At 43.5% G+C, this 26,214-nt stretch overlaps 1 protein-coding gene across 1 annotated transcript in view; it reads right to left on the bottom strand.

Moving 5' to 3' along the window:
* Positions 1–26,214, bottom strand: part of LOC140731245 (hemicentin-1-like) — a 379,087-nt gene that overhangs the window by 212,135 nt on the left and 140,738 nt on the right. The window contains 8 exon segments of the mRNA XM_073052779.1: positions 3,494–3,648; positions 4,078–4,204; positions 5,365–5,512; positions 7,601–7,731; positions 9,194–9,385; positions 11,797–11,886; positions 15,784–16,056; positions 16,985–17,112. Of these exon segments, the coding sequence (XP_072908880.1) occupies positions 3,494–3,648; positions 4,078–4,204; positions 5,365–5,512; positions 7,601–7,731; positions 9,194–9,385; positions 11,797–11,886; positions 15,784–16,056; positions 16,985–17,112 (1,244 nt within the window).

The following is a 26,214-nucleotide window of genomic DNA, read 5'->3' as shown; positions in this document are numbered from 1 at the left end:
TTCTATGACGTAAGTATAAATTTAGATATAGAGGGTAAATAAAATTTGTAAACAAACCAAAGGATTTATCTCTGAAGGAATCTCATTGTTCCTTTGGCCGGTACACATATTGGGGTGCAACGCAGGATAATGGAATATGATTTCTCTTTTCCTGGGGTAGGAGAAGGCTCTTTGAACCTTGCCTGTCTTAAGAAATCAGTGAAGGCCAAAGCAAACTTTGGAACTCTGACAAAAACAGAGCACGCAGAGAGTGAAACAGTTAACCTTTCAGATCAGTATCTTTTCAGCAGGACTGACCTGAAGCATTGACTTTCTGTCTGCCTAATGGAAGGTGACGTTATCCCAAGTTCTGGCTAAGTGCTACCCATCTGCAGTGCAGCTGTTGCGCAGAATGCCAGGTGTTTGTTGCATGCGACAGACCCTGAGATTCTGCGCAATTGCAGCAGCTCCCTCGGGGAGTATACGATCATTTCTTAGCACTTAAAGCAAATGCTGGACATTAAATATTTAGACAGTTTATATTTTGGATCTACTTTAATACTGGCCCATTTAGTCTAGCTCAATCCACCGTGTAATGATTTGATCTCTGTGCAAGACAAGCTTTTCACAGTATCATGGTACATGTGACAATAATAGACCAATACCGATACTGAACAGTAGAACCCGAAATGGATTTTGCTGCGATCGCCACAACAGACACGTCATCAGGATGGCGATGGGAAATACGCCATTAAGAGCAGGAAACAATTATGAGCATGGTGCCATAACTTGAGGAACTGGGTTTCAGAGGGCGGTTGGGCGGGCCAACACTATTCATTGGATGTGGCAGACTGAGGTGTGATCTTATGGAGGTTTATAAACTCATGAGGGGCAGAGAGAGGGTGAAGGCACACAACCTTTTCCCTCCAGTTGGGGAGTCACGAACAAGAGGGTGAAGATTTTCGGTGGGAGTTGACATGAGGAATCTGAGGCTTTTTCAAACATAGAGTAGTGTGTATATGGAAGGAGTTGCCAGTGGAAATGGTCGAGGCAGTTACAATAACGAGATTTGTACGACATTTGGGCAGGTACATGAATAAGAAAAACTGAGGGATATGGGTCAGACGGACCAAGTGGGACTGGCTTAGCATGGGAGAGTTGGGCCAATTGGAGTATGCAGTATGACTGTAACACTGGATATGCATTTAGCTCATTTTGCCAGTGATCACCGATGGAGATTTTTAAGCAGAGACCTTTGGAAAGAAACTCAGAGCAGACAGCCAGGGTGATGTAAAGACTTTGCAATCCAAGAATAGAAAGGCCAATTACAACACCTCGACTTCTGTCCTGGCTGAGATCATCTCTGAACAATGTGTACTTGCATGGGAATATTTAACTTCACCTTCAGTTTAATGGTGGACAGAGTGGGTGGCTAAGATGCTCTCTCTCTCTATCTCCCATTCTATTTATAGAATGAATAGAGAAGCTTTCAACTTCAGTTTAGATGTCTCTTCCACTGTTCTTCCTCTATCAACTGCCCTGGCTGGAATGGGAAGTTTTACATACAGTTTCCCCACATTACCAATCAAAGTCCAGTGATGACTCCTCTTTCCCTTTAGAGTGAAGGCCCAAGAAAATGGTCAAAATATCTCTTAATGAACAGGTTCAGCGGGCCCTGAAGGCTTTGGAATAGACCGCAGTCTGGACCCTCAGTCTACACAGCTGTCGGGCCAAGTGGAAGAGGGGAAAGAATTCCAAAAATTCGGTTGGATTTAAGCCAGAGTTAAGACGAAGGAACAATGCTTGAAAGTTAATCTTCCATCCCACGTCTGTCTGAATACTCCTACTCAACAATAGCAAGTGATCAGGTCATCGTCCAAATCCAGCCCACATAAAGCTGCCTCCTGCGTGATGACTCAGTAATCTGCAATGGCTGGCTGTCTCCTCCAGTCATTTCCCCATGGACCTGAAATCATAACATCAAGTTCAACACTAATTCAATCTCGACTCTGGTAAATCGGCATGACAGAACAGCAGGCTCTGGTCTTGCCTGAGATAAGGGGTTTGCACCAGTCTCCATTCTTTGCACTACTTCAGCTCCTTATGTTTTCCCTTCACGTTCGCAAGGACACAAGCACGTTTCACCACAAGTTCTGTTACGGACATACCGGGAAAGTATAACAGCAGTGTCTGGTGAGGTTATGTTTACCAGTGCTGTTGTGACATAAGGAAGACATTCTTAGGGCATCTAGTGATAGCTGCCTCACATAACCTCACTACCATACAGTACATGTAACTTGTGCACATGACAATGAACTCAACTTTGACTTTAACATCTTGCAACCATTTTTCTTACCCTTGCCATTTCTCTCCACTGTGTCACTCCTTCCCTTTGTGTTGTCTGTTCTTTCTCTCACTTCTTCCATCTCTCTCTCCCACTTCTCCACTATCTTTTCCTACTCTGTTCCACTCAGTCATGATATTGCCTCTTCTTCGGTCTTTTTGTAATTTCCTTCTTTTGGCAGCCTCCCTTCTTTTCTCTCTCCCTCAGTCTATCAACTACCTTCTTATCTCTGCTGTGTCTCACACTCCTCCCAGAGGACCACAACTTTGTCGTAGGGTTCAGAGGCTTGCATGCCTCCATGACCTGGAGAGCCACGTTGGCTGGAGACAGGGCCTTGTGCTTTGATTCTTGGTAGGGTCACCCATGCCAAAGAGGTCAAAGGGTAGAGGCCAGACTGAGAGTCATCCGCCGGCCCTCCAGGTTCGGGGGTGTGGTGAACTACGTATACCTGTCTGGACACGCCCCTCTGCTGACTCCTCCCACAGACCTCTGTATAAAGGCGATTGGAGGCACTGCTCCCCCCCCAGTCTCCGAGATGCTGTGCTCCATTTTGCTGCTAATAAAAGCCTATCATTTGCCTCCCGTCTCTAAGGGTTATTGATGGTGCATCAGGGGGCTTCAGCTCAAGGCCAACATCCCTAGGTGGTCCAAAAAAATATTGTTATGGAAACAGCAGTGACGATGGAAGACCTTCAGTGCTGCCCTGAGCGCCAGTGGTGTAACAGGCAATAAGTAATGTCTCACACTCTATCTCCTCCCGCCCTTTGTTAGCCGGATCTCTCCTCATTCTTTCTAGTCCCTGCAATTCCTTCTCCCTCATCCTCTCACTGTTTCTTTCTCTTCCTAGAGGACACTCGCATGTAGATCTATCCTCTCAGATCACCGCACATCAAAGCCCATCAAAAGCAAACAAGCCAGGCTTTAATCAGAGTGCTGCGGAATTCAAAGTCTACAAATGCGAATGTGAAGGGATGATTTCTGAGCTTTTGCTCTGTTACCATGACCTGCACAAAGATTCTCCCCAGTCACTGCTGGTAAAAATGCTGCTTCACTACTTTGGCGTCACGTGGATCACGGACGATAGATAGATGTGCTGAATGCAAGCAACCTTGGAGAATGGAAGCTACCTCAAAAGGCAGCGTCAGTCGGAGCAGAGGTGTAATTTCATACCGTGGACGTCAACTTTGAAGTGCTTGCTCTGCTGCCCAGCTGGATTATGGGCAGTACACTGATAGAGGCCCTGGTCCATTAGCTGAGCTGACCGAATCCGTAGTATCTGCCCCTCTTCTGTCAACTCCATGCGACCGGTGCCCTGAGACAAGCCCCTAATAACCAAAAATATAACAGTCCCATTAAACAGCATTCTTACTCTGCAATTTTAAAAATTAAAAATATTTATCTGTCTACCTCTTTATAATTTCCTTTCTCCATTATATACAATATGTATGTTGTCTATTCCTATAATACAGGATCGTTCACTTCAACAAACCGAGTGGTGTTAGCATCCTCAGACCATGAAACAGTCTTTATATTAAAGGATATGCTATTCCATTATTTTTCCTGAACACACACATTGGGATATTCTCTGTAATCTTATTCGAGTGTGTGGTCTTATCTTTGGGACTTGCACAGCGTAGTTGCATTCCTGAAGATGTCGAGAATCTATTGACCCACACCTCAGAGGAAGGCAGATCCACAGGAGAAAAATCCAGACAAGTGTGTTAGAGGAAGATGAGGAGGATCAGGATACTCACTGGCCATCCTTACTCCATCGAATGAGCGGGAAAGGAATTCCATTGGTGCGGCACTTGAGCTCCAGCTCAGCGTTCACCAAAACAGCCAGTTCCTGCGTAATTCCAGACCGGAAGATCATGGGAGGCACTAAACAAAGAGCAGGAGACTGAAAGCATCAGCTGGAGATGAGTATCTTAAAAACTTACTTACAAGCTGGGAAGGTCCAAGGACTCTACCTCACATCCAAACTTCTGAAAAAGGATCTAGTGCTTCTCTTAAATGTTGCAATTGAACCCTCGTCCACCACTTTCACTGGCAGCTCATTCCACACCCTCTGAGTGAAGAAACTCCACCCTGAGATTCTACTTAAATACTTCACCTTTCACCCTTAACCTATGACCTTCAGTTCTAGTCTCACCCAACCTCAGTGGAAAAAAATTCTGCTTGCAGTGTTGACAGACATCCCACCTCTCCCGAAAGTTCTGGGAGTCTCCTGCATATTGATAGCGGCTCCCTGACACCCGGAAATTGATTTTTTTGAGAGGGAGATGGAGAGGGAGAGGGAGAGGAAGAGGGAGAACAAAAGGGGGCATCCTGATTGGTCTCTCTTTGTGTTAAGTAGACCTATCAGTTTTCTCTGTCGGTGGTCTTTACAGTCGACCTCTCTCTCCCTTTCATTGTCCATCAGTTCAGTTTAGTGTCCTGCAGCGTCATGGCAGAGTGTTCCAAAAAAAGAAAATATAAAACGTACTTCACCCCAGACTACACTAAAGTGTACCCCTGCCTAATAGGGGTAAAAAATAATGACAGTGTTGCTTGCTGCACTGTTTGCAACAGTGACTTTTCTATTGCCCATGGTGGGTTAAAATGTAAAATACAAGTTGAGGTGGGTTTAACAAGTGTCAATCGTTCATTAGCATAGCTAATGTTATTTAAACTAGCTGTCTAGCTGCTAAGGAGCCACTCTATTGATGTCCTACGTGATGAGGTCAAACTCCCTGTAGACTTGTTTAAAGTTGTAATAGAAGAATAAAAAAATGACTCCATGATAAAGTACATAATTTAATGTCACATTTTCTGCATATACTCAACTTGGTTAACAGTTTAGACAAAATCACTAAACGAAGTATGACACACGACGGGGGGGGGGGGAGGGGGGGATTATTGGGGTTGCGGGGGGGGTGGGGATGCTACCTCCCTGAAATGAGCTTTTGCAGGGTGGGATGTCTGTGTTGGGGAGTCCCAGAAAGCTGTTGTTGAGGGAGAAGGAGAGATGGTGAGGAGGCTCTTCTGCGGCTGATCCTTACCCTGCACCACGACGTTGAAATATTTATCAGCGGTGCCAGCCACATTGACAGCCTTGCAAGAGTACATTCCAGCATCCTCCTTGCGGGCTTTCGGAAGTCGCAACGTACGGCCGCCATTCAGGAGTCGGACCCTGCTGCTTCCTGCAACCTTCAGGAAGAGAAGCAAGGACAAAGGCAGCTGATTCAGTACCATGCTGAGGACGTGACATATATTCAGAGACGTCAGTTCATTCCCAGGCTCCAGCTCGTTGGTTTCAATGTGAGGGTGGCACTGTGGGACATAGGTTAACACGATGCTTTACAGTACAGGTGACCCAGGTCTGTAAGGAGTTTGTACATTCTGCTATGACTGCGTGAGTTTCTTCCTGGTTCTCCGGTTTCCTCCCACAGTCCAGAGACGTACCTGTTGGTAATTTAACTGGTCTTTGCAAATTGTCCCGTGATTAGGCTTGGGTTAAATTGGGGATTGCTGGGTGCATGGCTTGAAGAGTCATAAGGGCCAATTCTGCACTATCCCTCAATCAATAAATAAATTCAATTGAAAATCTCTGTCTTCTAGAGCCTAATGCATGTGTTAATGTGCTATCTGCACCTCAACAGACCTTGCAGTTATACTGACATGAAATAATGGAAGTTTTGAAACAGATCAACATCGACTGGGTCAGAATCACAGTAAAGATGATTCATGTAAGTCTCCTTTCTAGTAGCCTTTGCAAGGGCTAAATCATATATGTCAAACTCAAGGCCAAATCCGGCCCGCGGTGGAATTATCTTTGGCCCGCGAGATAATATTTAATTACTATTAAAGCTGGCCCCATAGAATTGGAGTTGGCAAAATTCAAAGAGTAAAGATTGGCTTTATTTGTCACTTGTACATTGAAACATACAGTGAAATGTGTTGTTTGCGTCAATAATCAATGCAGTCTGAGGATGTGCTGGGGGCAGCCCGCAAGTGTCAGACTTCCAGTGCCAACATAGCATGCCCACAATATACTAACCCTAACCTGTACATCTTTTGGAATGTGAGAGGAAACCAGAGCACCTGGAAGAAATCCAGTGGTCACAGGGAGAACTTACAAACTCCTTCCAGGGAGTGGCAGGAACTGAATTCCAATCTTGCAATCTCAGGCGCTGTAAAGCATTACGCTAACTGCTACACGACTGTACCAGCCTTGTTTTCAAAGCACTACTTTTTACTGTCAATATTTGTGTATTACTTTCCAATTCTACTGAACTTTACTTGGGACAATGAAGCTGTAAAACAAAGCACAGTGCATTAATAATGGGAAAAAATAGGATTTTAAAACTTCAGTTCATTTAATTTTTGTTATTTTACACACCAATCCTTTCTATGGAGGAATAATACAGTGTGCTGTAAACCCAAGGTGTACACTAAAATTTAGGTCCGATAGTAGAAGAAGGTGACATTCACATTGGTGTGACCTAACTCACCATTTTTCTTGATGTTCATAGTAGTTATATAATAGGAACTTAAAACAATTAACCCATCTTTAAATACCAAACTTTTTCAATGAATTTGCCCAGATATGCATTCAGATACAACCACAAAAAACAAAAGGTACTTTAGTTAATGAATTAGCAGCATAGAAACAAGCTCTTTGGCCCAAATGACAAATGCTAGTACCCAAGCTCTGTTGGAGTCCACTCCAACATCTTTTCAGCCAACCACATCTACCCACCTTTCTGTTCCCTCTCCCCATAACTTTGGCTTCCTTTTAGATATATCTATGAGTTTACCATAATTTTGCCTTTTGGACTCTCCCTCAACCAATTAGGCTATTGGTAAGATGTTGAATGAATAGTTGGTAGAAGAGATGCCAAAATCTAACACCCAGGATGACCTCCACATCTTACAATGACCAGACACAAGAGATTCTGTAGATGCTGGAAATCTTGAGCAAACACGCAAAAAAAAAATTCTGGAGGAACTCAGCAGGGCAGGCAGCATCTATGGGCAGAAATGAACAGTCAAACTTTCAGGCCAAGAACACGTCCTAATGATGAGTGTCGGCCCGGAATGTCGAATGCAAATTTCCTTCTGTAGGTGCTGCTGGACCTGCTGGGTTCCTCCAGCATTTTGTATGTTACACAATGACTAAGACCAGGGGCGAAACCTGAAAAGGAGTTCTGGTGTGAAATTGCAGAAAGTAAGCAACATCAGTTTCTGTATTTGTCCTTCCACTCTGGCTGCACGAGAAAGGAATATTGCACCCACCGGTCGCTCGTTCTTGTACCAACTGATAGTAGGTGGTGGGGTGCCAGTGCTATCACACTCCAAAGTCGATGGTTGATTAATCAGTGTAGTGATATTCTGTATATGGTAGTTATTCCGAATCTCAGGGGGAACTGGGACAAAAGAAGGGATACAAGAAGAGAGGATGATTAACACACACTTTTTATGATAGCACATTGCAAACTTTACAATCTTGAAGGATAGGCGCTTGACAATGCCACCACCATCAAATTTTCACACCATCCTGTCTTGAAAATATATTGTCAAAACTTCGACTTCCTTCCATGAAAATCCTGGAACCCTCCACCTAACAAGACTTTGACACTGAGAAATTTAGAGGCAAATTCACATCCGCCTGAAAATGGTACATTGTACTTGTGTAGTGTTCTTTCTATAAACACATCATTTAGCTAACACATTGCAAAAACGTGCTAAACAGAACATTTCACAGTTCTGAAGTACAATTACTTATTAAAAAGTTTGGCAAGAAAGATTTGATATGGATGGAGGGATTTGGCTCGTGACTTTGGCTTTTAATGGAACTACATGGAAGACTGACTCTGTGCATGGTCAAAGCAATTAGTGACAATCTTCTCTTCTCACGTCATCGACCTTCCCCACAACCCTCAGTGTCAAGGGAAAAAAAGCAACACAGTCTCGAAGGCTGCTGTTTAACTCATCTCGAATGCAGCACTAACAGCTCAACGATCTAGAATGCACACAAACCTTGGGTTCACAAATACACTAACTTCCAAGTGATGGCGAAGGCTTTGACACTCCAAGCTACTGTGGAGTACTGCACATTAGACTGTCACCATCCAAATGTACCTATTGACACCTTAAGATAATGAGTGATATTTGTCACATCACATAGGTGATATGTGACATTAAATGTAGCATGCTTTATTTATCTGATAATTATCAACCCAAGCTCTGACCCCTATCATTCTTGTTAGTTATCTTTCAAATTATCTGGCATAATTTTGGTTGACATACAGTCATTGGCCACTTTATTAGCTACACCTGTACACCTGCTCACTAATGCAAATATCTCATCAGCCAATCATGTGCCACCAACTCAATGCATAAAAGCATGCAGACATGGTCAGGAGGCTCAGTTGTTGCTCAGACAAACATCAGATTGGGGAGGAAATGTGATCTAAGTGACTTTGACCGTGGAATGGTTGTTGGTGTCAGACGGGGTGGTTTGAGTATCTCAGAAACTGTTGATCTCCTGGGATTTTCACACACAACAGTCTCTAGATTTTTTTTTACAGGGAGTGGTGCAAAAAGCAAAAAAAAAAGCATCCAGTAAGTGATAGTTCTGTGGGTGAAGCACCTTGTTAATGAGAGGTCAGGGGAGAATAGCCAGACTGGCTCAAGCTGACAGAAGGGTGACACAAATAACCATGTGTAACAGCAGTGGTGTGCAGAAGAGCATCTCTGAACACACAACACATTGAATCTTGAAGCGGATCGGCTACAGCAACAGAAGAGCACAAACGTACATACATTAGGTACAGGAGATACCTACTAAAGCAGTCACTGAGTGCAGGATGTTGTTTAAACATTTACCTCGGATTTGCAATCGATATTTTCTTTTGGACGAGCCAGCCTCATTAGTTGCAATACACATGTAATCCCCACTGTTATAGGGCGAAACTGAATCAATCAAAAGAGAGCCGTCCTCGAGTATTGAAACCCCTGGTTCATTACCCAGCAGATCCAGTCCATTTTGTAGCCAGTGTATCACTGGTGGAGGAGTACCTGGGGAATATTAAACCACAATGTAATCATAGTATGCATTCATAAAAGGTTTCAATCAGCAAATAGAAAATGGAATTGCATCACTATAGGCAAACGTGCAAACTCCAGCCAATTCACGGTGAATCTGGCCCTCTGAACTGCCTTAAACATTCCAGTTTTCTGTTTTAATGGATTTGCTGTTGTGTTATTTCAGAATATTCAATATGTGACATGACATTAAGGGCCACATTAAATTTTGTAGCTGGAAGTAGAAAATATAGAATTTCACCAGCTGACTATAGGACTGAGTAAAACTGTGGTGGATGGATGTCAACGTGTAAATCCATAGTTCTGGATCCTAGAAATATGCATCAGATTATTTTCTGAAGTCAATAGACATTCTCTAACACTTTGATCCTTCAGTTCTTCTTGGGCTGCTTTATTCATTGTGCAAAATCTTACGAAAGATCTATTCAAGCTCTTCGAGTGGGAAGGAACTTCCCACTTTATCCCAGTGTATTTCTCTGTTGTACTGTAAATGCCTGCAAGAAAATGAATCTCAATGTGGTATTGTTGGGGCATAATCTGAAGTTATGGTATACAGTATAGCCAATATTAATTTCAACAGCAACCAGATCTGAATGTAGAGTGTAGATTGAATTTAAAATGCAGCTTTGAACAACGGTGTTTCTGGACCTGCAGACCAGGGCTGTTCACCTGAGATGTCTGCATATGCATGAATGCAGCTAGAGAGACAATGGTGTCTGGAGTGTTGGCATGAAGGTTTACATGTTTGAAAATTATATGAAGAATTGTCAACCCAAAATATTGCAGTAAACAATGTCATTGTAACAACTGAAACTGTATTGATCTTAAGCATATAAAAATGTGACACGCTTTGAGTTTAGGAGGCCTCTTCTTTCAAGAGTGTTTTGAGTAGGATGCCTGCTGTGCATGTTGTTAAATAAATACCTCGATATCCACCACCTTCAATGTCTCTCCAGTGACTTTGTTCACAGTCTCAACAGCATATGGTGACATTTACATTCTTCCATAATAAATTTAATTTGAACTTTGATCTACAGATTTAATTCTATTTGGAAACAGTGGTTGAACCTGCTTTGAGATCCTTTTGTTCAGTGTAGTATAACATACCTTCTTACACTGCTTTTCTCCAGTCAGTTTGGTTCACCAATATGGGCTATTGGTTCAAACAGCCTATAAATCCTGTGTAATCTTAAATCTCTGTCCTCAGTTTAACAATCCTCCTATCAATGGGATTAGTTTCACCCTGTTTATTCTATCCAAACCTAACATTATTTTAATTACCTCTATCATATCTCCACCACAATCTCTGTTGCAAGCAGTTCAATCCTCGGTTCTGCCTCCCCATGTAATTAGTGTTTTACTGCTGTTTGCTCAATGTCAGATGTGTAAAAGCCAGCCAGCTCAAGGTGATACTGGCCCCTGAACTGCCTTGCAATGTTCCAGTTCACTGTGTAGGAGCCATGTATCCATTCTCTGTCTGCTACATTGTACTTTGTATCGCGAGTTTTCAGTATGGGTCACACGGGCTGGGGCGTGCTGGAAGCAAATGAGTGTAGTGACGTATTCACGCTTTGTCCTCCTTAGTTTAGTTAGGGTGGGAGTGAGCCAGGAAATGAATATTTTTTTGTTGACCACTAATTTGGCTTCTCTAACTTCGCTTACATCACTAATTCCGCTCGTTTTGCTAATATCGTTCATTGCTGATCTTTGCTGATTTCAGAATAAAGGATCAAACGTACTTCTTTCAACTTGGATCTCAGTGATTTGGAATGTGTCACACAGTGTCGTAATCCCTCACTCAGTCTCTCAGCGGTTTTGGTCCGTTGTTCCAGTAACCGTTCCAAACTGTTTTAGCATTTATAGAAACATACACTCTGCAAAAAAAAAACCCACAACCGAACTGGCCGATTTTAAACCCTTGCACTCCCTTGCACTGTAGAGGGTTAAAATAAAGACAGTGTGATACCCCACTCTGCAAACACATCCTTCCCCATTTTAACCAGGAATACTGGAACAGGAATAGGACCATTTGGTGCCTCAAGCCTATTCTGCCAGAGACTCTTGGCCAAGCCTGGTGAGGCTTCCAAAAGAACCCAAGCCAGAAATGTTTTCTTCTGCTCATTCTTGATCAGACGGTGCTCTTGGGGCCTCAAGAGGTAGATCTATCCTGCTCCTGTCTCCTTACTCTTTCAGGACACCTACCCAGCGTCAAGTGACGGCTCCCAAGGTTTGCTAGCAATGGCCTGACAGGCCCCCACTGGGTTGGCAAGGAACTGTGGTATTGAGGCCTAGCTCTAGCTGCTGCTGTCAAGCCTCCGTGCTCAGTGCAGATCTGTCTGCTGGTTAAGTTCAGAAATACGAGCTCTGACAGTGTAAAGGCCTACCTTCAGCTGGGCAGGGAAGAATAACCTTCTCCTTTGCCAGTCGTTCCTGTTCAGCATCGAAAGGGTCATCTTCAGCAAAAAATGGCGGCTCTGATGAAACAAGAACATTGAATTAATTATTTTGCTTCAGAACGGTTCTGAACATTTTGCATGCCATGGACACCTGCCATTAACCGAGGGGTCCGGGACCCTAGGTTGGGTACCCCTGACCTGGAACATAGAAGAGTACAGCACAGTGCAGACACTTAGCCCCACAATGTTCTGCCAACCTTTTAACCTACTCCAAAATCAACCTAACCCTTCCTTCCCATATAGCCCTCCATTTTTCTTTCATCGATGTACCTGTCTATGACTCTCTTAAATGTCCCTGCCTGTACCACTACTCCTGGCAGCATGCTCCACGCACCCATCACTCAGTGTGTAAAAAACTACCTCTGACACTCCACTCCTCACTACACTTTCCTACCACGAGGAAAAGTCTCTGGCTATCCACTCGATCTATGCCTCTTATCATCTTGTACACCTCTATCAAGTCATCTCTCATCCTCCTTCTCTCCAAACGATAAAGCCACAGCATGCCCAACCTAAGCTTTATAAGACGTGCTTTCGAATCCAGGCAGCATGCTGGTTGGTCTCCTCTGCACCCTCTGTAAAGCTTCCACATCCTTCTGATAACGAGATGACCAGAACCGAACACCAAACCCAACCTGAGTCCTACACACAAAATGCTGAAGGAACTCAGCAGGCTGCGCAGCACCCATGGAAAAGAGTGCAGTCGACGTTCTGGCTGAAACCCTAACCTGAGTTTTATAGAGCTGTAACATTACCTCACAGCTCTTGAAGTCAGTCTCCTGTCTATTGAAGGCCAATGTACCTTATGCCTTCTTAACCACCCTATTGACCTGTGGGTCTAGGGGTGTGAACACTGTTAACAATCTCGGCATTAACCCTGTATTCCACTTTCAAGTTTGACCTTCCAATGTGAATCACAATCAGTTTACTAGAACAATCTCCATTAAATGTCAGAATCAGGTTTAATGTCACAGACAGATGTCGTGAAGTTGGTTAACTTTGCGGCAGCAGTACAATGCAATACACGATAATATGGGGAAAAAGTGGATTACAGAAAGTAAACACAAAACGTTTGTGGAGAGATGCAACTGATCTTCCTGTCTTCATTCTCTACTTCACCTTGTCACAAGGATGACTGGAAGCACCTTCGACCACTCTGTAGCTGTCCGCTGAAGTGACCGTGTACAGCAGAAGCGGAGGGCTGTTCAAAGGGGAAGGTTGAAGCCCGTGGGGTATTTGGAAGAGGATCAATGGGCACTAACAGGCAGCTGATGTGAAGAAATTCAAAGCCAGAGGCGTCTCTTACTTTAGCACTTGCCATCCAGGAAAGTTCAGGAGATGTCAGAGGTATGTCTTTTTACACAGAGAGTGGCAAATGCACGAAACAGACTGCCAGGGGCAGTGGGTGGCGGCAGGTACATCAGGGGCCTGCAGAATAAGAACCACTTTGGCACATGAATGTTAGAAAAGTGGAGGACTATGTAGGAGGGAAGGATTAGCTTGATCGTAGTTAAAAGGTCAGCACAACATTGAGGGCCGAAGGGCCTGTACAATGTTCAATGATGGAATGGTTTTCTCAGGGATAAAATTACAAAGGTTCCATGATGTTTTATTATTATTATTCAGGTCATAAAGAGATACAGCACTTTAATCCATTCAGCCATTCTAATGATTAACTATCCATTTACACTGATGCTTCATTAACCCCTGCACTCTCTGCCCCAGATTCTAACAACTTACAGTGCCCGACCAGCCTGCATGAGTGGGATGTGGGAAGGAACCAGAGAACCCAGAGGGAAATGACACGACCACATGGAGAGCATGCAAACTCTAGAGGCACATTTCCAGAGGTTAGGATTGTGCCCACCTCTCTCGTGCTGTGGGGCTGCTAGCTGTGCCACAGTGGCTCGCCCAGCATATGAAAGTAACTTTGTTAGAAAGGTCACAAAGGAAGGGCAAATAAACAGAGCTCAAGCTGGCCGGTGGTGTAGTGGCATCAGTGCAGGAATTCAAGGCCAATGGTCCAGGGTTCAAATCTAGCCGGCCCCTCAGTTCCATCTGCACTGGGTTGAGCATCAAGCTAGCAACTCGGCCTCGTAAAAAACAGACAAATGCCAAAGATATGGCAAAGAAAAATGCCGTCCCATGCACCACAAGGTGCGAGAAGGAACTACAAAGCTGGCAAAGCAGCTGTTCCAGCCGCAGAGCTACAGCTGCCTCTGGAAACCTTTGGGACACCCCCCAATCCCAAAAAGGAACCGTCTGTGCGGTTGATAAATGTTTATGCAATGAGACAAGGTGGGCCTCCATACGTAACTATATGATAGAGGTGTTTAACAAGCTCTTAGGGAGGCATGTGAATGTGCAGAGAATGGAAGGTGAGGGACCACGTGCGGGCAGAAGGGACTGGTTTAATTGTATGCCATTAGCTCAGTTGCTTTGGCCCAATGTACTGGAAGGTAGGGCCTGCTCCTGTTCAGTAACTGGGCTCGTCAGCCTCTACGTTCTATAAAGGTCAGGAAGGGCTCTGTTGAAGTAATTTCAATTGCCAAAGCAAATGTTCTCTGCAAATTTTTCTCAGTTTCATCTATTTTCTCTCTTCTCTCCAGAAGGTCACATCAATATCATGTTTCCATTCTCTGCCCTCCTTTAACATGACACACCATCCAATGTCCTACATGGTAACATTTAACAAACAAAAAACACTGAGCCACTGAAGCAGAAATGGGAGCAGATGACCAAAGGCTTGGACAACGTGAATTAGATGTAACGGAGGAAAAGGAGGCTTAGCAAAGGCCAGAATTAAAGGAGAGCACACACATTGTAGTAAAAATGCTTGAAGAAATTGCAAAGGTAAATAAGGGGCAAGAGTGAAAATAAGGATAAGCATTTTAAATCTGAGGCAATGCCTCTGAGAGCTGGTGTAGCCTATCAACCAAGGAGCAATGGGGGGAAACGGCCCTTGGTACAAGTTAGGATGCATTCACCAAACAAGCTCAGGTTCCAGGAGAGGGTGAGGAGTGACCTATGTTTCCTTTGGTGGGGGCATCCAGAACTAGAGGTTACAGACTCAGAATTGAGGGGCAACCCTTTAGAATAGAGGTAAGGAGAATTTTTTTTAGCCAGAGAATAGTAAATCTGTGAAATGCTCTGCCACAGACGCGGTGGAGGCCAAGTCCGTGGGTATATTTAAGGCAGAAGTTGATAATTTCCTGATCGGTCAGGGCATCAAAGGATATGGTGAGAAGGCAGGTGTATGGCGTTGAGTGGGTTCTGGGATCAGCCATGACGGAATGGCAGAGCAGACTTGATGGGCTGAATGGCCTAGTTCTGCTCCTGTGTCTTATGGTCTTACGGACAGTGCTCTGGACTGCTATGGTGTCAAGTGGATTGGAAACAATACACTTTTAAATGCAGGGTATCACAATTGAACAGGACAAAGTGAACGGGACGAGAAATTTTATCATTCTTCATATAAAAGGTTCACATATTGAAGTGGCATGGTGGCGTAGCGCCATCACAGCGCCAGCGACCTGGCTCCAATTCCCGTCAATGTCTGTGAGTAGCTTGTCCGTTTTCCCTGTGACCGTGTGTGTTTCATCGTGGTGCTCCAGCTTTCTCCCATAGTCCAAAGGTGTGTGGATTAGTAGGTTGATTGGTCACATGGGTGTAATTGAACAGTGCGGGTCATTGGGCCAAAAGAGCCTTTTTATGTGTTGTAACTCTTAAATAATTAAAAATAGAACAAATATGGGAAAGCAAGACATCTCATTCAACACATACAAAATGCTGGAGGAACCCAGCAGGCCAGGCAGCATCTAGGAAAAGAGTACAGTTGGTGTTTCAGACCGAAACCCTTGTATGTTTCATCCCCGAATCTGGACCATACAGTTAATGGTCTGAATGCATACCTACCCAACACTAACAGTGTTGTATCAATCACATCATGTCCAACGCTATTGGTCGCAACACAACGATATACTCCAGTGTCAGACAGCTCCACGTCTTCAATGCTGACTGAGCCATCAGGTCCGTCCAGGGAGTCCCTGGCACCCTGCAGCAGGGCTTCACCATCCTTGTACCACCTGATCTTTGGAGTTGGGTCCCCGTGTGCCACGCAGGGAAGGTCCACTGACTGACCAACGACTGCTTTCAGGAGATGATGCGAAGGATGGATCTTGGGAGGAACTAGGAAAAGGAAAATGAATGAGAGTAAATAAAAGAGAAAATATATGTAATTCAGTGTATAGACTCTACCAGCTTAATTGTCTCATGGATCAAAAGTGTCTGTAATCCTCATCCCCAAATTCAGCAGCAGAACATCCAGTCTACAGCTTCTCATGTTTCTGATACTCGTTGATGACGATATATCCCTGGTCCCTGCAGTTAAGGAGATTCCATGACCTGAAGAGACAAGGTTAACCTTGTCCATGAATACAGACCCCACAGAAAAGCATTCAATGATAGAGAAGTACCCCAGGCTAGAAACATGGTCATCCAATTGCCAACACTTCAGCCATAATAAGTGGAGTCTCCTGCTTCACTCAGAAGGAGAGGGCAACACACCCAGCCCTATGCCTCAGGAGGTATTAGACCATAAGACAATCCCCCCCCCTCCATTTCTCACCTATCTATCACTTCCCTTGAGTCCCTTCCCTTTCTACAATGGCCCATTCTCCTTTCCTCTCAGATTCCAGCCCTTGAACTTTTACACCCACCTGGCTTCACCCACCTCCTTCCCCTCCTTCTTCCCCCCTCCCCACCATTTTATTCTGGCATCTTTCCCTTTCCTCCTCGGTCCTGAAGAAAGGTCTTGGCCCAAAACATCGACCGGTATTCATTTCCATAGAAGCTGCCCGATCTGCTGAATTCCTCCAGCATTTTGGGTGTGTTGCTCCTTTTACAATTTGCCAACCTCCCAAAAATCTATGATAAATCGTCTCAACTCAAGCAGGAAGAATAATTTGGACCAGGCAGCAAGAAGTGGCTCCGTGGATATAGATTTTAAGCAGGCACTTGCACACCCATGGAAGCAAACACCAAACACAACCCCACACCTTCAGGGAGGCGGGAAAATGAAGGGGAAGTAAAACAGGCCAGGATAAGTAACTCTCACCATGAATAACAAGTTGCAATGTCAGTGAGGCATTTCCAACTCTGTTAATAGCAGAGCATCGGTACAGACCACTGTCAGACACCCTGGCATCCCAGATCCTGAGTGACCCCGATGGCAAGACTGTGTACCTGGAAGGATAGAACACAGGTAATTCATGAGATGAAGTGCTTTGTGTTGTGTATTTAATATTTCAACATTATTTTAGTAATCTTGTGTGTGTACATATATTGAATTGAATTTACTTTATTTCTTACATCCTTCACACACAAGGAGTAAAAATCTTCACCTTATGTCTCTGTCTATATGTGCCATGTGCAATCATAGTAGTTTATAACAACTTATAATAAATAGAACAGTCAATATAACATAGAAATACACTCAAATCAGCGTGAGTTAAACCGTCTGATAGCCTGGTGGAAGAAGCTCTCCTGGAGCCTGTTGGCCCTGGCTTTTATACTGCGGTGCCACTTCCCGGATGGTAGCAGCTGGAATAGATTGTGATTGGGGTGACTTGGGTCCCCAGTGATCCTTCGTGCCCTTTTTTCACACCTGTCCTTGTAAATATCCCAAATCATGGGAAGTTCACACCTACAGATGCACTGGGCTGTCCACACCACTCTTCGCAGAGCCCTGCAATCAAGGGAGTACAGTTCCCATACCAGGCAGTGCTGCAGCCAGTCAGGATGCTCTCAATTGTGCCCCTGTAAAAAGTTCTTAGAGTTTGGGGACCCATATCAAACTTCTTCAACCTGTGTGTATGTATGGATGATTAAGCATTCTTGTTCATTTAAATAGTTCATAATTGCATATGTCATCATGTTACCACATGATATGTGCACCCCTCACCTGAAGTAGACAAAGCCAGACCCATATTTTGGATTCCCATGACTCTCTTTGAATTAATTTAATATTTTGAAGTTACAAAACATACCACTTTGTACACCAAGTATAAAATAAAATTGTGCTGGAATTATACAGGTGTGAGTAGAGTGAGTCTATTAAGTTACCACAATATTCATTTTCAGACCAAAATTCAAATGAAGCCAAACTGAAGCAAGAGATGTCCCTATCTCAGATGACCCACTTGGCAGACTCACCTGCCTCCACTTGCATGGAAACATATTGCAAACATGGTCCGTAGTGAGAACAAATTTGTTAAGCTTGCAAGCTGCTTCCTCTGAGTTTGTGTCTCAGGGCCTTAGGGTGCACCACACGCACTTTAATGTAGTGTTATTGTGGGCTATAACAGACCTGAGAACCTGTGATGGAGAAGTCAGCACTAGAGCCCATTATCTTCACCTCTTTACATACAGTATCAACCATATCTTCCAGCCACTCCATTCTCTGACCCTACCTAAGACCGCCAATCCCACCCTACCTCACTGTCATTTCCACATGCAATCTACAAGCACGTACAAAAAATGAGAGCGGGCAGGTCATCAACTATGAAAGCAGCAAAGAGAACAAGTTTCCATTTGAATTTGCTGGTAAACTGCAATTTCTTGAACAAGAAATGCAAGTGCATTCAAACCTCATCATTATCCGGAAGTCTTACAAATCTGAGAACAAAATTTCAGCCGCAGCATAAAATTACACAGAATTTCAGCTGAAGTCAGAGCACAAAGCAACTAAATATCCTGCTTTTTAAAGGAACGTTCTTTGATACAGTACTTTTTATTTGATTAATTCAGTGAAGGAAACAAGCATTAGAGTTCGGCAAGTAGACTCCTGCCATCTTTTGCAGGAGGCAGCGGATTCAACCACAGCTGTAATGGCAGATGGTGAGGGAGCCTTTGTTCTGCCCAGTGACAGGACTGGTGGGCATTTCAACAGCAGTAATTTCTATACCATTGGAAATACGACCCAGTGCCCATTTTATTAGGTCTGCCTGTACACCTGCTCATTAATGCAAATATCTAAACAGCCAATCATGTGGCAGCAACTCCGTGCATAAAAGCCTGCAGACACGGTCAAGGGGTTCAGTTGTTGTGCAGACCGAACATCAGAATGGGGAAGGAATGTAATAAAGTGGCCACTGAGTGCACAGTCAGACACATGTCCAGTGAAGTCGCATGTCAGAACTAGCACACAGCATGTGCAGAATCCAGCACAGCTTAGCATTTGTTATTCACAAGACCCTGAGAAGTCAGAGTGCATGTGGCAAACATGACCACATGGTGCCTGGGAGCCCCACTTCTTCCTCAGCACTGAAGATTCCTCGCCTCTTTTCCAGTTCCAAGCATGTCTTGTGAAGGATGCAGAAACACCTGGTAATAGAACCATAGAACATTACAGCACAGAAACAGGCCTTTTGGCCCTTCTTGGCTGTGCCGAACCATTTTTCTGCCTAGTCCCACTGACCTGCACCTGGCCCATATCCCTCCATACACCTCTCATCCATGTTCCTGTCCAAGTTTTCCTTAAATGTTAAAAATCAGCCTGCATTTACAACGTCATCTGGCAGCACATTCCACACTCCCACCACTCTCTGTGTGAAGAAGCCCCCCCCAATGTTCCCTTTAAACTTTCCCCCCTTCACCCTTAACCCATGTCCTCTGGTTTTTTTCTCCCCTAGCCTCAGTGGAAAAAGCCTGCTTGCATTCATTCTATCTATACCCATCATAATTTTATACACCTCTATCAAATCTCCCCTTATTCTTCTATGCTCCAGGGAATAAAGTCCTAACGTATTCAACCTTTCTCTGTAACTCAGTTTCTCAAGTCCTGGCAACATCCTTGTAAACCTTCTCTGCACTCTTTCAACCTTATTAATATCCTTCCTGTAATTAGGTGACCAAAACTGCACACAGTACTCCAAATTTGGCCTCACCAATGCCTTATACAACCTCACCATAACATTCCAACTCTTATACTCAATAATTTGATTTATAAAGGCCAATGTACTAAAAGCTCTCTTTATGACCCTATCTACCTGTGACGCCACTTTTAGGGAATTTTGTATCTGTATTTCCAGATCCCTCTGTTCTACTGCACTCCTCAGTGTCCTACCATTTACCTCGTATGTAATCGGGTTAGTTAGTTTATTGTTGTCATACGTACTGAGATACAGTGGAAAAAAAACTTTGTATCTTATCCAGGCGGTGCAGTGAAGTTAGACCGATAAAGTGCCAGGGTCAAAATACACTGAGAGAACAGAAGTTTATCTTTAGTGTATAAGAGGATCATTCAAAAGTCCTATGAGAAAGGGATAGAAGGTGTCGTTAAAGATGCTGGCATGAGAGCAGAAAGCACTCTCCTTCTTGGGGCCCTTAACAGAATACATGCTGCTGAGTATAAATTCTAGGAGGGATTAAGTGCTTAGTGTAATGAGCTCGTCAGGCCTGTGTGGGGCGCCAGAGAGCACTGGGTGCTGAGGTTCTTGGAGCACCTGAATTGATTAATTGCTGTTTAATGAAAGTTATTAACCATTTAGAGTTTCCTGTGTTTTTTCTTGAGTGCCTTGCTCTTTGTAATGCGATATCCTGGTGCTTTCCATTTAAGATTGTTAAGTTTATTTTGACAGACATGGAGGTTCCGTGTTACTTGTACGATTTAAGCGGAAATCTGATTAGTGCTAATAGCAGGGTGGTAGTTTTGAGAATGTTACTTTTTGTGTTGTTCATCGGCCGAGCCACTGATGTTCTTTTGGAATTATTATGAATAAAGTCTCATCACCATCTCTACCTTAGAGCTTGATTTTCCTCCGCACTTGGTTTCCAATATTGTCAGCACACGTCGTGACAGTTTAGTCATGAAAAAGGGACTTAAATTTTTATAAATGACTTTCAGGACAATAAATCACTTAAATTAAACAAGGTCTCTTTCCATTGGCCAGGCTGTCAACAGGAGGGCATGCATTTATGTTCTGTAATTCTAGTGACTAAACTGGTAACATAAATAGCCTGTAAAGTTAACTGAAACAATCTCTTGTTTGTATTACCAAGATCTCAGATACCATAAGCACAAGAGATTCTGCAGATACTGGAAATCTTGAGCAAATGCTCGAGGAACTCAGCAAGCGAAGCAGCATCTATGGAGGGGAGTAAATGTTTTGAACCCTTCATTAGATACGTGCTATTTTAATCAAGTCAGAATTTTTCTCCTGAAGAGATCCCTACCAGCTCTGGGGCCTTTCTGATCTATGCCAGCTGAAAGTGGAGGGGAACTTATAGCATCAAGAACTTGGAAGCCATGTCAGAAGAACAAAAGGACACTGTAGAATTGATGGAAGCACCTCACAACTACCCACCTGGTCACACAGTCAGCCATTACCAATCTTATTCATAGAAGTGTCTATGGTTTCTACTCTGAGTTCACTGGCCACCCAAGTACCCACAAAATGAACATAAATCTCATTGATCCCAGGTGACTGCTTATGAAGAAGTGGAAGGACTTATTCCTCCTTTGAACCATATGCACAATTCCATATAGCAGGAGAACAGCTTCTCCATATCAAACTCTCAAACCTCCAGTGTCCTATAATTCAACCAGAACATGATTTCTTTTTTAAAAAATGCTTTGTGATGTTGTGGATGGAAAGTTAAGCTCTAAACCCAATTGGCAACTGACAAAAAAGAAAATTAAAACAATCATTTATAATGGTTAGATTATAGACCGATGAGATCACAGCAGTAAGACTCATTCACAATGATCTAATCATCCAGAAGGTGAACAATAAGCAATTCTGCATCTGCTTATTGTAGAGAGGAAAATCAAAGCAGCCAAAAAGGATGTTTAGTCCCATTTTAAGAGCATCTTGGTTCAAGTATGTGTGAAATCCTAGAGCTTCAGTCAACTGAGTGTATCAAGTCAAATCCCAACACAAACTCATCTCCTACATCTCAAAAGGGTAAATGGAGATAGGCCCAGCATCCTTAAATAAAACGGGGGTACGAAGTTCAAAATTTCAATGTAAATTTATAATCTAAGGACATATATGTCACCATATACAACCCTGAGATTCATTTTCCTGCAGGCAATAAATCCATACTAGAATAATAATTATAATAGAATCAGTGGAAGACCACACCAAGTCGGGGGCTCAACCGGAGTGCAAAAGACAACAAACCGTGCAAATGCAAAAGGAAAGAAATAATAAATAAATAAGCAATAAATATCGAGTTGAAGGAGCATTGAAGGAGTTGGGGAGCATTTCAATGATGCAGCAAGTAAAGTTGAGTGAAGTTATCCCCTGTGGTTTAAGAGCCCGATGGTTGATGATTGAAAGTTGAATTAAATATATTGATTATATTACCACATATGCTTAGAAATAGAAATGCAAGCACGGATTGTTCTAACCTTGTTCATGCTGGTGATGTCCAGGTCAAACAAGCCTCAGCACTCAAACTTCAAAAATGTACATCAGGTTTCACAATGCAAAACAAAATTAACACAATATTTGGCAATCTGCTTTATTTCTTGATCAAAAGTCACATTCCCGACACTTTCTCAAAGTTATCAGATCTGAAAAGAACTTTCAAAAATGTTAACGCGTACAACTTTCTCTCCTCCACCAAGCATGTGAGCGTCAAAGTCAAACGACATTTATTATGAAAGTATGTCTACTTTATATAACCTTGAGACTCGTCTCCTTACAGGCAGCCACAAAACAGAGAAACCCCATAGAACTCATTTAAACAAAACAAGACCATCATACACCCAACGTGCAGAGAAAAAAAAGAAAGAGAAAGAGGGGGAAAGAAGCTGTGCAAACAATAAAAGTAAGCAATTCAGAACTGAAGTTCACAGAAGTGAGTCCACACTGTGATAGTTGCAGGCTACAGCCACAGTTTGGTGCAGAGATGAGTAAAGCTCGCGGAGTAACGAGTTGAAGTTCAGCGTGGAGACGAGTAAACTGTGGAGCAATGATTTGAACCGGCCCCTGTCCTTTTCAATCTGCTCCGGTGCTTAAATCACCCAACCTTGCTCTCGGAGCCAGATCCTGCTGCTTCGATATGCTCTTGGGTCTGTGCCCCGCCACCTCAATTCAGTCTGTACTCTACTTTTCCAATTCGGCTCGGCACTTAAATCATTCAAACCTCAGGTCTTTCCTGGCTCTCAGGCCCGGGTCTGGGTCCCGCCGCCTCGACTCTGCCGAATCAAATTCGCTCCAGGAATGGCCAAACATTGGCTCATTCCCCACACTCCGGTCCGCACCCCACCACTTAGACTGGACTCGTACATACCTCGCCACAGCCATCCAGCGTCTTCGAGACTTCAGTTCCCACTGCCAAAATGCCAGGTCGCACAAGTGGTTCAAAAGTTCAACTCCAACAGGGAAGTTATAGATTGCTTGCAGTGATCACTCAGCAGGAAAGTGTAATTAATAAAGCATTTAGTTTGTTTCTTTTATTTGCCTCCAGCAAGCAGCCACTGAGCTTCTCCATCTTTAACAATGATCCACGTGAAATAACAAGACAAGCAGACATGTTCAAAAGTAAACAGAAAAGATTTTGCAGAAATCCTGAGCAACACACAAAGAATGCTGGAGGAACTTCAGCAAGTCAGGCAGCATCTATGGAGGGAAACAAACAGTCAATGTTTCAGGTCGAGGCCTCTCATCCGGACTCCCAAAGCATCTGCTGTTTATTCCCCTCAATAACTGAACTGCCAAGATATTCCAGCATTTTGTATGAGATGCTTGAGAGTAAGGCTAGAAAAGGGTTTACACAACCCCTATTGTTCCTCTTCCCCGTTGTTTACCACATTTTGATTTGCTTTTGGAAATTTTACCAACATTAATTAAGATGACTGCTTGGGCACTTCACTGGACCTTCGGGGATGTTTGGACATTGTTAAGATCACAAACGTGTCGAAATGTCAGCACTCAAGGACTTACTGAATTGAACGTTATGCATAAAGATTTCCAGCTTGGGATACCGGAGTTTGGAGTTCAATTCCGCCACCGTCTATAAGAAGTCTCTGTACCCGTGGAATGCATCGGTTTTCCCTGCTGCCCCAGTTTCCTCCCACATCCAAAGATGCATCAGCCAGGCTAACTGGTCATTGTAAATTGTCCCATGATTAGGTTAGGGTTAATCGGAGTTGTCGGGGGCTGCTGGGGCGGCCTGGCTCAAAGAGCAAGTCGGGCCTGCTCCGTGCTAAGTAAATCAATAAGAATAGTCAGTACATTATTTGGTGTACATGACGGAATCGTAAATCAACTTAATACAACAGGACACAATACAGTCCATTACATTTCACAATAAAAGTAATCATAAAAGTTATGTTTACTTAAATACGATACTGTGCAAAAGTCTTAGGATCCCTAGATTTTTCATGTGGTTTCAGGCAGTATGGCCCCCACAGAGCCCTGATCCCAACATCACTGAGGCAGTCGAGGATTACCTGGACAGACAGAAGCAAGTCAGACAGCAAAAGTCTGCTGAAGAACTGTGGCACATTCTCCAAGATGCTGGAACAACCTACCAGCTGAATGTCTTATAAAATTGCATGACAGGGTGCCTATGAGAATTGATACAGTCTTAAAGGCAAAGATTAGTTACAGGAAATATTAATTTGATTTAGTATTTTACTGTTCATCACTCTTTATAGCAAATTTTTGATGATTAAAAACTTATCATTTTATTAAAAAAGCATCTTCACCTGACGGATTTTTTAATGCATACCTAAAACTTTTGCACAGCACTGACACCAGAATTTTAAGAGCTGGTCGCAGGTTAGGCCATGCATTAGGTTGTTTTACAAGGATTGCTTGTGAGCCATTTACAGAAAGAGGGAAGCAGGATCTTTGACAGCTCACTACTGCTTACCCTTTTAAAACAAACAATGAGATCAATCATTGAAATAGCCTAGTGGCAGAACACCAGCTTTCTGTACTTCCTTAGCAGTTACAATGGGAAATCTGCCCAGTCAGACTCACATGGGTTCAGCACTCCATTCATTTACACAGCACGGTTTACTTTCTGACCATAAACATTTAAGTTCACTAATTGATAACTTTAAACACAGGAAGGCTCCGCCTTCTAGTATTTATATAACAGCATTGGAGGCAACGTTACTACTGTGGGGGTAAATATGAGACAAAAAATGCCTTCCCCTGATAGAGATAAACTGTCTATCCAAGCAGATGTCGCCTATGGAGTGTACACTCATAGGCCACTTCGTTAGGTACTCCTGTACACCTGCTCGTTCATGCAAATATTTCATCAGCCAGTCATGTGGCAGCAACTCAGTAAAGCATGCAGACATGGTCAAGAGGTTCAGTTGTTGTTCAGACCAAACATCAGAATGGGGAAGAAATGTGATCTAAGTGACTTAGACCGAAGAATGATGGTTGGTGCTAGACGGGTGGTTTAACTATCTCAGAAACTGCTGATCTCTTGGGACTTTTATGCACAGCAGTCTCTAGAGTTTATGGAGAATGGTAGCTGACAGAGAGGTGACAACAACTCACAATAGCCACGTATTACAACAGCACGTGCAGAAGAGCATCTCTGAATGCACGAGACATCAAATCTTGCAGTGGATGGGCTACGGCAGCTGTACCTAATAAAGTGGCCACTGAGAGGATGTTGTGCAGGCTTAATTTAACTTTTTCTTCTGGGAACAGGCAGAGACATTAATGGTGCCATACACTGTCAATCATATTGCAATTACTTCCAATTTGTTGAAATCTTATGATCCGGAAAATTAGCAGATAGCAGAAAAGCTCGTATTTTTCTCTTTGGAGTGAAGAAGAGTGAAAGATGACTTGGCAGAGGTGTACAAGATGATAAGATGCATAGATGGCATGCACTGCCAGGGACCTTTTTCCCAGGATGGAAATGGCTCATACGAGGGAGCATAATTAGAAGATAATTCCACTACAGACAGTCCCAGGCCTAACTATGAAAAGAGGAGGGTGGGGCATGGACTAGTAACCCCATCCTGTAAAAACCCAAAGCTCCAGAAACGTTAACAGAAGCCCCAAAGTCTTCACTCCCGAGAGGGGAAGGACAGACCAACTTGATTCCCAGCCTTAGTAATAACAGTAATTTTAAGTTCAATGAAGGAAGTTACAAGGATGGTGTCAGAGCTAAGTTTTTTACACAGAGAGTGGCGAGTGCATGGAACGCACTGCTAGTGGGAGTGGTAGACGGAGATACACTTAGGGGCATTTAAGAAACTCTTAGGGAGGCACTTGGATGATCAAAAAATGAAGGGCTATGTTGGAGGGAAGGGCTAGATTGCCATAGAGTAAGTTAAAAAGTCAGTACAATACTGTGGGC

Source organism: Hemitrygon akajei, chromosome 7 (assembly GCF_048418815.1).
Source record: "Hemitrygon akajei chromosome 7, sHemAka1.3, whole genome shotgun sequence".
Taxonomy (NCBI): domain Eukaryota; kingdom Metazoa; phylum Chordata; class Chondrichthyes; order Myliobatiformes; family Dasyatidae; genus Hemitrygon; species Hemitrygon akajei.
The sequence above is the reverse complement of the archived record's forward strand: the minus strand, read 5'-3'. Positions and strand labels throughout refer to the sequence as shown.